The sequence below is a fragment of the Hermetia illucens genome, chromosome 5 (genome assembly GCF_905115235.1).
Source record: "Hermetia illucens chromosome 5, iHerIll2.2.curated.20191125, whole genome shotgun sequence".
Classification (NCBI taxonomy): Eukaryota; Metazoa; Arthropoda; class Insecta; order Diptera; family Stratiomyidae; genus Hermetia; species Hermetia illucens.
In genome coordinates this window covers 11,923,445-11,936,703 of record NC_051853.1, presented here as the reverse complement: position 1 = coordinate 11,936,703, position 13,259 = coordinate 11,923,445, and the positions used below count along the sequence as shown (strand labels likewise).

The 13,259-nt window shown below is 45.0% G+C and overlaps 1 protein-coding gene across 1 annotated transcript; it reads right to left on the bottom strand.

Moving 5' to 3' along the window:
• Window positions 1-11,838: 11,838 nt before the first annotated feature.
• On the bottom strand, window positions 11,839-12,748 carry LOC119658499. The gene is made up of 4 exons (XM_038065962.1): window positions 12,637-12,748; window positions 12,393-12,551; window positions 12,165-12,335; window positions 11,839-12,104 (listed from the first exon to the last, which is right to left on the bottom strand). Exons 1-4 carry the CDS (start codon window positions 12,712-12,714, stop codon window positions 11,928-11,930), a joined length of 585 nt encoding a protein of 194 aa, XP_037921890.1. The 5' UTR covers window positions 12,715-12,748; the 3' UTR covers window positions 11,839-11,927.
• Between the last annotated feature and the right edge of the window lie 511 nt (window positions 12,749-13,259).

Below are 13,259 nucleotides of genomic sequence, written 5' to 3'. Positions count from 1 at the left end.
TTTCACTTATTGGTCCTATTACGGAGCAAACTCTTGTGTGGATAACAGTGAGCTGATAGAATGTTTAATTACCACCGTAACCCATAATAGATGCAGATCATTCAAAAAGACAAAATGATAGCAATTAGATTATAAACGGTTGAGCATGCAGTCGAAATTATAGCAGTTACATGTTCTTTTTGGGACAAAGATAGGTCAAAAATGAAAATTAGGCTACTCGAAATAATTATAGACTCATTAATTTTGTGTTCACATATTAACAGTTGCCAAAAGTAGTAATATCACCCATGCCGAGAGGGATCGGGAAGGGACGATTTTCCACGGACCCAGAGTTTCCTCGATAGCTCCGAGTAGAAACTTCAACTAAATTATACTTTTAGCAATATAGACCAAGGAATCCCAAGAGAACGGATTGGGGATCCTACACAACGCACTTGAGCAACAACATTGCCCACCTTCAAGGGGGCGGTGACATCAGGAGCGAATTGGAATTAGAAACGGTGGTGGAAGACCTCAACACAATCGTCATTGACACATATGAGGCCAGCTGTTCGGCCAAGACAGTCAAGTCTTCAAGGGATGTACCATGGTGGAACCAGAACCTAGCCAGAATGAGAACAGAGGTACGAAAACTCTTTAACCGGGCAAAACAAACCGGGGACTGGCGGAGGTATAAAAATGCACTGACTGTGTATAGCAACGCGATCAGGGAAGCGAAACGGAACAGCTTCAGGGAATTCTGTGAAGGGATTGAACAGATCACAGAAGCAACCAGGCTGTATAAGGCTGTAGCCAAAGACGGGAGAATATCCTCTGTCTGCTTGAAAAAGGAAGATGGGATATTTACCGAGAATGAGGAGGACAGAGTACACCTGCATCTCAGAACTCATTTGCCGGGGTCCTACCCCTCGGTGCCAAACGAAAATCTGAAGTACAGAAATTGCGGGGCAAGCAAGAACCTCGCCTACAAAGTGATGGCTACTAATAATAATAATCGTTGGTGCAACAATCCATGTTGCCCTTGCGTGTTAGAGCACTTCATTCAAGACCGTAACGGTACACTAGGAGGCAATGTGGTCAGCATTGCGCTCGCCCGAGATGGCTACTAAAAACACCCAAAAAAGCTCCTCTTCTTCAGAATGACCCGATACCATCTGTTAAACCGGCCGTGACTTCAACGCCTTCTTTGACTGGGATGTCTACGTCTTTCGCCATCGCAATATTTCAACCCAAGCCACGTGCTCCTTCTTACCAAGCCGCTGTGAATTTCCGACAATCCGCTGAGAAATCCCGGGTGTTCATAATGCTGTTTAAGACGATGATCGACCCAATGCATCCAACCACAGATGTTAAGGTCAACCCTCTTGTCCTTGAGACCTTTTCCCCATAGAAAGATACTACTCTAACCTTCCCTAGTTGGAGGGATCGCAATACTGGTCGCTGACAAATTCCTGCCAACAAAGTTCGTTCTTTCCCCCAATGCATATAAGGGCATTGTGCCCACGTCATCATCATCATCAACGGCGCAACAACCGGTATCCGGTCTAGACCTGCCTTAATAAGGAACTCCAGACATCCCGGTTTTGCGCCGAGGTCCACCAATTCGATATCCCTAAAAGCTGTCTGGCGTCCTGACCCACGCCATCGCTCCATTTTAGGCAGGGTCTGCCTCGTCTTCTTTTTCTACCATAGATATTGCCCTTATAGACTTTCCAGGCTAGATCATCCGCATCCATACGGATTAAGTGACCCGCCCACCGTAACCTATTGAGTCGGATTTTATCCACAACCGGACGGAGTCATGGTATCGCTCATAGATTTCGTCATTGTGTAGGCTACGGAATCGTCCATCCTCATGTAGGAGGCTAAAAATTCTTCGGAGGATTCTTCTCTCGAACGCGGTCAAGAGTTCGCAATTCTTTTTGCTAAGAACTCAAGCCTCCGAGGAATACATGAGGACTGGCAAGATCATAGTCTTATACAGTAAGAGCTTTGACTTTATGGTGAGACGTTTCGAGCGGAACAATCTTTGTAAGCTGAAATAGGCTCTGTTGGCTGACAAAAACCGTGCGCGGATTTCATCATCGTAGCTGTTAGCGGTTGTGATTTTCGACCCTAGATAGGAGAAATTGTCAACGGTCTCAAAGTTGTATTCTCCTATCCTTATTCTTCTTCGTGTTTGTGTTTGAGCAGTGCGGTTTGATGTTGTTGGTTGATTCGTCTTCGGTGCTGACGTTGCCACCATATATTTTGTCTTGCCTTCATTGATGTGCAGCCCAAGATCTCGTGCCGCCTGCTCGATCTGGATGAAGGCAGTTTGTACGTCTCGGGTGGTTCTTCCCATGATGTCGATATCGTCAGCATATACAGGCTATACAGGCCTTCTTAATCCACAGTTCTATGTTCAACCTCCAACTTAGTTTAGGATCCGGGATTCCACCCAGATACTTTTTATTAGAGGAAAGAACCAATCTTTGTTCATTCAGCCATGGTAGATGGAATTCAGGTATCCTTGTCTTGGTGGTGAATAGCATCGGTTGCATTTTGGTTGAGTTTATGCTGAGTTCGCATCTTGCGGCCCACAGGCACATCTTTCGCAACGCTCCTTCCATGATGTCGCTCATAATGGACAGAAACATTGTAATGATATTTATGGAGATAAGAGATCCAGTCGATCATCCTTAGTGGCCGATAACGACCTAGAGGGCAGAGCTATCCCAAAAATCTAAACAATTTGGCTAAATTGACCGTGAAGGTCCGCCTTTTCCGATGCGTGGGTCCGCACCGGATTTTAACTTCGATTTTACAAGGAATTTCGCGACGGCCTATCGAATAAAACCAGAACGCGAGCTAAATTGGAAAATAAATAAAAAAAAAAAAAACGGCTCGACCGCGCGCGTGGAGCCGTTTGTCTCCGGACCCGAGTGCCGCGATCAAGTAGGGGAAGATCCACGACGGATCACCTTCCCGATTGCCGTCCCTTCCGCCTCAGATCTTGTACGAGGCGCGGCCGGTGAGGTTCCCACCCTTCCTCGACATCCTCCGGCCAGTTATTCTATTAGAGGATGTCCCTTGTGTAAGAATCCCGCGGGAGTAAGGAGGAACTAAGGGGAGGAAGTCCTCAAACTACCTTTGATTATTCACACATTAATGTACTTTTTCAAACTTCTGAACATAATACAAAGAAAAAAATTATTACAACCAAAAAGAAATTAAAATAAAGTTAACTAAAATGTAAGTTTAAGAAAAAGAAAATGAAAATAAAATAAGAGAGAAAAAAAAACAATAAATAACCAAAGTGTAAAATTTACCAACGAGAAGGGAAATAAACTAAAAAATCATAAAAAAAAAGAAAAGAAAAGAAAATAAACAAACCACTTACCCAAATGTCACTCCGAGCTCGGACCGATCCTTCGGGTACCTATTTCTTTTTTTCTTTAAATTCAAACTATTTATAACGAAAAAATATATAGTCCTACAAAAAAAAAAACTAACGTTAGTTCACTTCTTCTCTATGATTTCGTTCCTCATGCTTTTATGAGGGATTGTTTATACACAACGCGCAAATTTCGACACTAGACTTCAGCAATTAGATATTAATTTCTTTCCGTTGCGATTTCGCCTATTTCAATTGTTTTTCTTCTTTTTGCTTTAAAACTCTGTACATTATTCAGGTGGTAACGATTAAACGATTTTAATCTATTCTCGGAATCTTCGTTTTAACTACACTTCAGTTAGCACGATGTGGTGTTAGTTTTCTCGGTCGGATTCTTTTATTTTGCTCGCGAAAATCTTCACACTTTAGGATGAATGATCCTCTTCTTTCTCCTCCGTCCTCACTCTTATCTTTCCTCTTCCTCGTTTTCTTTTCCCCCTCAGTACTCGCTGCACCTTCCTTCGCTAAGTCCACCAGACCTCCTTAAGCTCCAAAAACTTCCTCCTCCACCAAGAAACTCCTCGAACCGCTCTCCTCCAGCTCTCCAACCCAACTCCCCGTTTTTCCTTCCCGCCAAAAACCTTCTCCCAGCAACATTCTCGCTGCCTTTGTTCGTGCACCGCTTCTATTCCCGCTACATAGCCTTTCTCACTCGCTAGGCAATGTTGCGGCAACATGAGCATGCGCCTGCGGATGCGGCAAATCATTCCCCTCCTGTCAAGATCAATTCGCTTGAATACATTGAATAATGTGCAATCTGCGGCGAACTTTAAGGCAATTGCACACTATTAAATGCATTGTTTAAGCAATTTGATTAAGAAAGAGCCGAATGAAATTCCGCTCCCGTCGCGCAGCCGCGGTCACTACAACATCCCTGATACTAATATCACCAAGTCGTCGGCATACGCCACCACCTTCACCCCGCTGCTGTCCAATGTACGTAAAATCTTGTCCATTACTATTAACCAGAGCACCGGTGAGATGGCGCCACCCTGGGGCGTGCCTCTGTTCACAGCTCTGGTCAAATGGTTGCCTCCCAGATCGGACTGGATTATCCTGGTACTCAGCATGAATATAATCCAATGCGTGAGATACCCCTCCAATCCAATACCGGTTAAGGCTTCCTTGATGGCATTGGTACTGACGTTGTTAAAAGCTCCCTCTATATCCAAGAAGGCAACAAGGGTATACTTCTTGTACTGCAGCGACCGCTCAACCGTGCCAATTACCACGTGGAGGGCAGTTTCTGTGGATTTTACCTTTGAGGTAGGCATGCTGGGACTTAGAGAAAGGCGTTCTCTCCATAATCGTCCTTAAGTGAATGTCCAGCACGCGTTTTAGGGTCTTCAGAACGAAAGAGGCCAGGCTGATAGGTCGAAAGTCCTTCGCGGACCCATGACCGCGCCTGCCCGCTTTCGGTATGAAAACCATTCGTGCGCACCTCCAGGACTGCGGTACGTATCCTAAAGTGATGCAGCTCCGGTAAACCTCAAGAAGCCATGGCACAACCCTTTCCTGCGGCTTCTGTAGCATGACCGGCATTATGTCATCTCGGCCTAGAGAGCGCGGAGAAGCTGTTTATAGCCCAGCCGATCTTATCCTTGGGCCAGGATTTCAATCTAAAATCTTACTCATGTGTTAATGTTTCGTGGGAGCACCCACAAGGGTGTTGATTCTTATGCTGACTGACGATTTCGACCTCAGGGCAGAATCATCAGACGCTCTTGACCTATGCGCTGCGGAGCTGTTTGATGTTGGCTCAGTTCAAAAACCCGACAAGGGTATGAATTATGTTGATTTAACCGTCAGGTTTGCAACCTTGGCTAATTTGAGCCTAGACGTCTATTTGGCTGGAAGATAGAGTGTGTGGAGAATCACTCTGCGATTATTCTGCTTCATAAACTAGGTCATTTGTTGAGGCATCCAGATCCCCTTTGAGGTTATTTCGCAGCCCTTACAAAACGGAGGGCACAATGTTAACCAATTGCTACTGTCCTCGCGACACATGATCGCATTCTTTCAAATGCGGTGCCATCGCTCCTTCACTCCATTAAAGGCCGGACGTCATGGCATGGTTCGGGTTCGTTTGGATCCAAGTAGCTTACTCAATGGCAGAAATAAGGACGTGGTGGTGATGGTCAATAGTGTTCCGTTGGGCGATATCCGATTCTCGTGAGAAGGCTTGGTCCCAATGAGAAAATGGATCTAGCATTGTTAAGCAGTTGAACCAGAAGAGAGGACGTTTTGTAGCTCCATATCCTTGATCTGCTCATCAGCTAGGAGTTGGAGGTTGGATATTGACTCAATACGTGACGCTCGACTTGCCGAAGACGTGCTTAATCCTCTTTGTAAATTACGAGATGAACGACAGCTGTCTGCTGCAAGCGTGGGAAGTCTTTTCGATTTTCACCACGAAATCGATGCATTCGAGGATGTGCCGAAAATAATGGAGGCTTGTGTATATAATGTGAACACGAACAAATCAATTGGAGTAACCACAGTCGTCTTGGTAATGTCTGTCTCCGCGAAGGACTTTTCAAGGGTCGACAGAAACTTTTCTCCATCATATACTCGAACTCTAATTTTGCGACATACGATTGAATCGTCGGGATTTCTCGACTACGGGATTCTACATTCGGAAATTTAGTAATATGAAACGTTTCCGACTGACGAAATCCCGATATTGCTGACAGCACTCAATTTTCGGTATCCGTTCCTCATTTCTACTAGCAAGCCGTAATGCTAGAGTAGACCGACTCGACACAGAATTTCCAGGTGAAAGCGTACTTTGCCCAAGCAAGTAAACCTAAGTTATGCTTTTTAGGCTCGGGGATGCTGGTGATCTGGAACCCTCGCAGATTCGTAACCTTCTTTTTCTTCACTCCTTGTCCTTTAGAAGCGGGATCAGCTCCGCTCGGTCGAATGTGCTACCTTGCTCTGGTCATACGCCTGATTCGGATGAATTGGCGAAGCTCTCAATTCACCATCTAACGTATAAGCCCCTGTTGAAACTACGGACAACCTTTTGGTCGTTTCCCATCCACTTCGGAGGTGAGACCAATCTTAGAAAGTGAGTTCTCCCTATCGCGAATTATGTGACCATATCATCGAATCGTAATTTTTCTACGATCGGTGCAACCCCATATTAATGGCGGAGGTCCTCATTTTGGATGTGACCATGGCATATTATGCGACCGGTTGAACTCAACATCTTTGTTTCCACCAACGCGAGGCGTCGTTCATTAGCACTTGTAGTCAGTCACGACTCAGAAGCATACCTGGTCGGCTTTAAATTTCGTAGGCTAACACACAGCTGGCGCTACTAGTATTGAATTGATATAGCTTTTAGTTAACCCTAAGCTTGAAAGGATACGGGTGCAAATTTGATAGCTTCCCGACTGTTAGTTTGTGGGATAGAGCATTTTAAGTGAAGCAACTTTCGTTAGTTTGAAGAAAATGGATAAGGAAGAAATTCGTCTGTTAATAAAGCATTGTTCTTTTTTGCGGAAAAAATACTATTCCAGCCAAAGCTTGGCTTGATAAACATTATTCGAACTTTGCACCAGGAAAATCAACCACTGCGAAGTGGTTTGATAAGCTTTATAACAGTGATAAATTTTAGATTTGAAACGTTCGATCTGATCACAAAAATTGCCAGTTGTGAGTCATCAATTTTTTGACACCTTCTCGAGAAAGCCTCCTATCAGATCGTTCGTCTACTTCTCCAACCCTCCCCCCTTAACCTCCATCTATGAAAATCGTTTTCCACCCATGTACGAGTATATCCTTAAAAAAGTTAACAGACAGTAATCTAAGAGGGCCAAGTTGGGGGAGTGGCTCAGAATACCCTATCCAAAAGTATCCAGGAGTTGCTTCATAGCTTTTGTTGTGTGAGATCTTTAAATATAGAGCAGCAGGCAGACTCCATTTGTCAGCATGTCCTTTATTTTTTTTTGTCTAGACCAAATTTCATCCGAATATCACCACTGAACATGTCTACATTCGCCACAGAAAACTCCTAAGATTGTCATCAATACAGTTCCATCATGCAACATGCCATCTATTATAGATAATTACGTCAAGTGTGTCAGCTGTAATACGTAGGACATATTTAATTGCAAAACCATGCCTTCTAGCAACATTCAGTAGCCTTCCAAGTGGGTTCAGGCTCAATGGGTCCCATTGAAAAATGCCTTTCCATCTGCAGATGCAAATGGGCTCTGGCAGGATGATACGCCACCCTTTCATCACTTTCACCAAAAATTTTACTAGTTTCAGATCAACGCCTGTACCGGAAATTCGGCACCCGATCCAGATACGGTCCCTCCAGTTCTTCGAGCGGTTTATGGCCCGGCCAACGTCTTCTTCGGTGAAGTCCGCAAGATTCATGCCTCGGATAGTGGCATAGCGGGTACCTTCGTCGACGACCCACTCTGGATGCTGTCAGGCAACCTCCAAAATTCACGTTAATATTCTTTTGCTTCCTTTACTGAAAACTGCATTGGCTGATCGCTCTGTTTGGATTCGTTGAGTGAACCGAAAACGTTCCGCTAATTCCTCGCTTACGTTGCATTCTGGACACGTCAGGAATTATAGCCGATAGAAAGTTTCTGTTTTAGTGTGTCCAGAATTTCCATTACGGGTGTCTCACTGAGGATGGTACAGTTCCGTTAAACCCTCTGAACTCTATTTTTCAACTGTCTTCTGGCATTGTCAGAGTTGATTTGAATCAGTTTAGGAATGTCCTGCCTTAGTGAGTCACGCCGACGTTCCAGACGAATTTTCCATGAGTTAACTTTTCGGGTACTCAAGCCAATAACGTAAAGGTGAATTTTCAGATCGTGCAATCTGACAGCTGTAACTACACCAGAATACACAAGTGATTCTAGCTGTAGCAGCAACATATCAGCCTACAGCCTTCTACTTTACACGATTGCTCTAACCGACCTTGTGGCAGGTTGCGCTCTCTCTCCGAGCCCCTGGTATCGCTTCGCCTTAGCACTCCATCCCAGCTGAAACCTAGGGGTTTCGGCGTGAGAACCCGGACAAACGTCGAGCCCGTGCGCAGTATCGTCTGCTTTCTGGAGGGAAGGATTCAGTCTGTCCAAGGAGATCCTCTTAAATTTGCCTCCGACATCCAGATTGGACAAGTGCTCCCCACGCACGAGCATCTTCTAGGGCCCTTGTATTGTGGTTGTAGCGGCTTCCGGAGAGCGTAAGTCCTCACCAGAACGTGGGTGCAAACTTCAAGTTCCCTAGGTGTCTGGACCGCCGGCTGCGTCTGACGAGACGACGGTGGTGACTTTAATTTGGCACGACCTTTTGTAGTAGACCCAACAACCCGGTCTTTTCAAGGCTGGCTCTTTTGACGAGGACCAGATCGCCAGGGAATCGAAGGTTCTTCGCATACACCAGCTTAGCAAACTCGTGGACGGCTGTACGGAGGCCAAGCAAAATGAAAGGCAAGACTTCAGCATTCGATCCCAACGTTCAAGCGTGCCATTAGACTGCGAATGGTATGCAGTTGCTCGCTGACGTTTGGATCCGAGGAGCTTTTCGAGCTCCGAGAAGAGAGTAGATTCAAATGGCTTTTTCCGCTCTGTGATAATGACGGTCGGAATACCAAAGTGCGGAATTCGCTCTGGACAGAGGGCTGTGCTGTTATGTTCTTCAGACCTGCAAAATGCCTGTAAATACAATACTTCTAGCCGTGCGAGTCACCCAAAGGGCCTCTAATGTCAAAGTGTATAGTGTGGGAGCGACTTATCGTAGTGAAGTGATTACACCTACTTCCTTCCTAGCATGTTCAGCAACTTACACCTTTGGCATGCGATGCACCCTCTGGCCCAAGAATTTCTCGTCATTGTTCATGGAAGGCGAGAAATACTTGCTGGAGACTAACAATCCGTTGTGCGAATGCCAAGGTGCGCAAGATCGTGCACCGAGCGAAACACTTCTTTACGAAAAGTGGCCGAAATATTCGGCCTAGGTCCTTTTTCAGAGATCTCGCAGTAGATAGAAGAATGTAAACCAAAGATGGGGAGCTCTGTGAGCCAATATTTAGAGTCCGATTGCAAGCTCTGAAGAACTGGGTCATTATTTAGGACATGGTGAATCCTAAGGACACATTCACATGATGCTGCACCGGACCAGATGGGGAGCAACTTACTCCCACGCTTTTTGGTCCACGGACCCTTCATTCGGGGCATAGCACCCAACAAAAAAACACTGCGAACTGGGTCATCCTTCTGGGCCACAGCGATTGCCGAAAAATCGACTGCGATGTTGATCTCGGTGATCCGGGACAAAGCGTCAGCGAGTAAGTTATCTTTACCGGACACATGTTGAACGTCCGATGTGAATTGGCTGATGGAAGCTAAGTACCGAAGTTGGCGTGGGGACGTTTTGTCGGGCTTTTGCCGTAGGGCAAAAGTCAAAGGCTAGTCCGCGAACAAGGTGAACGGCCGGCCTTCAAGGGAATATCGGAAGTACTTAATACTGAGATGCGCGGTTAGTAATTCGCGATCATAGGCACTGTAATTTCGTTGAGCCGGAGTCAACTGTTTTGAGAAGAAACCCAACGGTTGCCAGCTTTGATTCACACATTGGTGAAGAGCAGCGCCTACTGCTATGAATAAATGGATTAAAATGGATTAAATTTAATGTTCGCTTGCGTGTTGCGTCCACTACTTATCGCAAGGTTTGGGAGCAGCGACGCCTAAGTTCAACATTGTATGATTCAACTGTCGCTAGACGGTAAACTGAGTAACCCGCCTGAGAATATTGATGAGCGTTGGGTGGTCGTCAAAAATGTTTTTTTCTCGGTAGTATCCAGGTCGACGACTACGTCTCGAGGTGATGCCACAAGATGGAACCGGATTGGTGAGCACAAGGTGTTGAAGGTTCTATTGACGGTGTGATGCGCCTGAACTCCAATACCGAGCAAAATCCCGAAAAGTTCAGCGTAGTGTAGACCACGACAAGAGAGAAATTGCTATTGGGCCGGTAGGAAGAGCCGAAAATCGCGCTCAACACAATGATTTCAGAAGTGCACACGGTGTCATGAAAGAGCATGCTTTTGGTTGCAAATCTTTCGATGGTCCTGTGAAAGATGTTAACGGTTGACTTTTCATCCACGATGACCGGCGACTGAAGAAGTTGAGAGAACACTTAGCCACGGTTTTGGACCGTAACACATCCGATGAAGTACCGCTTATCATGGATGAGGTTGCTAAACGTCGTAGCATGCGGATACGGACAGTTCCTTCAAGCAGAAGAGAAATCATTTCGGCCATCAACGCACTCAGGGTTGAAGGTCTCCCCGCAGAGTTATTCATCACTGCACCTGCAGTTACTGTAGGTCTGCTGCTTCCAATCGTACAGAAATCTTGGGAATCCAAGACCTTCCCCAGAGAAAGGAAGAAGGGAATGATCGTTAAGATTCCAAAGAATGGGACCGGTTTTAAGTGTGGCAATTGGAGGAGTATCTGCATGCTCCCTGCCGCCGCAAAGATAATGCTAAAACAACCCTGAAGCGCATTGAAGAACATCTCGAAAGCTTGATTGACAAAGAGCCGGCTGGTTTTCCCTCCGGATCTCTTACATATACAATGGCGAAAAATGTCACGGGCCACATCGAGGTAAAATCACGGAGGATTTGGAAGGAAAGTGAAGTAGAATTGGACAGAAAATAAACATTAACAAAGCCAAGGTCCTCAGTTGGACGGATCATCGCATCTACATTAGTGGGCAGAGCATCGAAGGCTTCGATCAATTTTTATATCTGAGAAGCGGAATTTCTGCTGTCGATGGCACCGAACCGGATGCAGCCTGACGCATTAACAGCGCTAAATCCGCTTTCTCTGCCTTTTCTAAAATCTGAAAATGCAGTTTTTTGTTCTTTCTGTGTTGCTAAATGGGAATAGCACTCAAAAGGTCCAAGTTTTTGTGAGCACCTGCTTGCATTGTATCATCGGAGTACACTGGGCTGACACTGTCTCAAACGAAGAACCTGGTTGGCGCACAGGTCTGGGACGGGTACGCACTGTGATCGGAAAGCGGATGTGGCAGTGTAGAGGTCACACATTAAGGAGGGGTGTTAATTACATTGCGAGTTACACCATGGAGTGGAATCTACTCTCCCAGAAGACCGAAGAGTAGGTCGCTCCAAGGGCAATTGCCACAGAACAGTAGAGGAGGAGTGCGGACGTCTCGGGAAGTCGTGGGGGAGTTGAAGCGCTTTTTAGGTAACCACGGCCGATGGCACGTATGTGCGGTTGACGCACTGTGCCAAACCATCCTTTTGCTGGGAAAAGTCTCACAGGATGTTAAGCGGCACATCATAAACACAATTTTTACTTTGCAAGTTCCAGTTCTTTCATTTATTGCAAGTGCGGGTAATTGTGAATATTACAGAAAAACAGAGAAACAGAAATGGAATATTCCAATAAAACCGGTGCAATTCAAAAATTATTAATATCAACCAAATAATTTAAAGATTCAACATAGCAGCACCTCTGGGTTTCACTTCAATAAAATATCTAATGTTCAAAATTGGCACACGTTCTTTCCCATTGCGGATGTGAACATCCAGCTTTGCCTGCCCTTCCGGGAGAAAGGGTGGAAGGTATTCATCGCCGAACACGAGGTCGGTTACATTGATAAGACCCTGAAAGGGATGGAAATATTAGAATTCTGGGTTGTCAACAGTTTATTTTGTAAGACCCACTGAAAAGGGGCATCGCTCTGGCATATTACTGCTTACTCTCAGATATGGCCAAAGGATCTTGGTTAAAGGAGCCTTGGCGGTCCCATTTAGGTATTTGCATAAATTCTCCTCATATTCAGCTATCGACCGTCGATAAGCGTTGTTAATTCTTTGATTGTATTTTATGAGAAACTATTTTTCAAAAAAAAGGAATATTAGGTCCTTGGAATTTCACGGTGTTGGACTTACATAGATGTCGTTGAAGGTCATGTTCGGAGCAAGGGCAATCTGAACAGTATGAGCCTTCAGGGTTCGATTTAAGCTTCGGGATGAGCATGAAAAGTTGACCACCAATTTAGGATTGGCTTGGTCACAGGATACCCTGTATACGTCAAAAGTATACAAACGCTGTCAAAAAATTAAATTTCAGAAATGGTAATTATTGAGTACTTAAGAACTTGAATGTCGGTTAAATCGGAAAAACATATCAAACCTTTGCCTGACAGATATAAGCGGCTATAAAAAACAAAAGGAGCCCCTTAAAAACTGCGTCTCTTATAGCTTTGGCCATGTCCACTTGTCGTTCTTAATGTGAAGCAAACCCCGATGTGAATAACAAGAAGTTTTGAAACATTGGATTAGTTTTTGTGCATTCTAATACACAAAATAAGGGCAATTATTTTATAATTGGGGGAAGGCACGATTAGAATAGCTATATCACGCTAATAGCGTGATGAATCGCATATGAAACTGAACTACTTGAAATAATTACCAACTCAATTAGGCTTTTTCGTTTTTTCAACAGTTTCCAAACTATCTAAAATTACTATAAAAATGACATCCGCGGAAAGGATGTAATTTCAGAATAAAATTGTGAAGGAAATCTGTAATTTTCTAATGGAGCTTATCGAAAAAAGATCATCCATATGACCTTATCTACCTTATTATACCCCCGAACTCTCCCGCCTTGCGGAGCCTTCAAATCAGCGAATTCCTTTCACCAACGGGAGGGGAGAGGAGGAAGGGAACTGTCAGTTCAAGGAGCCCCCTGCCATCCGGCTCCTCCACCGGTCGAGTTCTATCTTCTTAGCAACGAGAAGGGCCCGAACGTAATGG

Bases quoted from the DNA above. Each gene is read 5' to 3' on its own strand.
- LOC119658499 (XM_038065962.1), bottom strand. From the start codon at position 12,714: ATGGCCAAAGCTATAAGAGACGCAGTTTTTAAGGGGCTCCTTTTGTTT. The intron at 12,336-12,392 runs GTAAGTCCAACA...TTTGAAAAATAG, and splicing joins TGACCTTCAACGACATCTAT to TTTCTCATAAAATACAATCA. The intron at 12,105-12,164 runs GTGGGTCTTACA...CATCCCTTTCAG, and splicing joins CAGAGCGATGCCCCTTTTCA to GGTCTTATCAATGTAACCGA.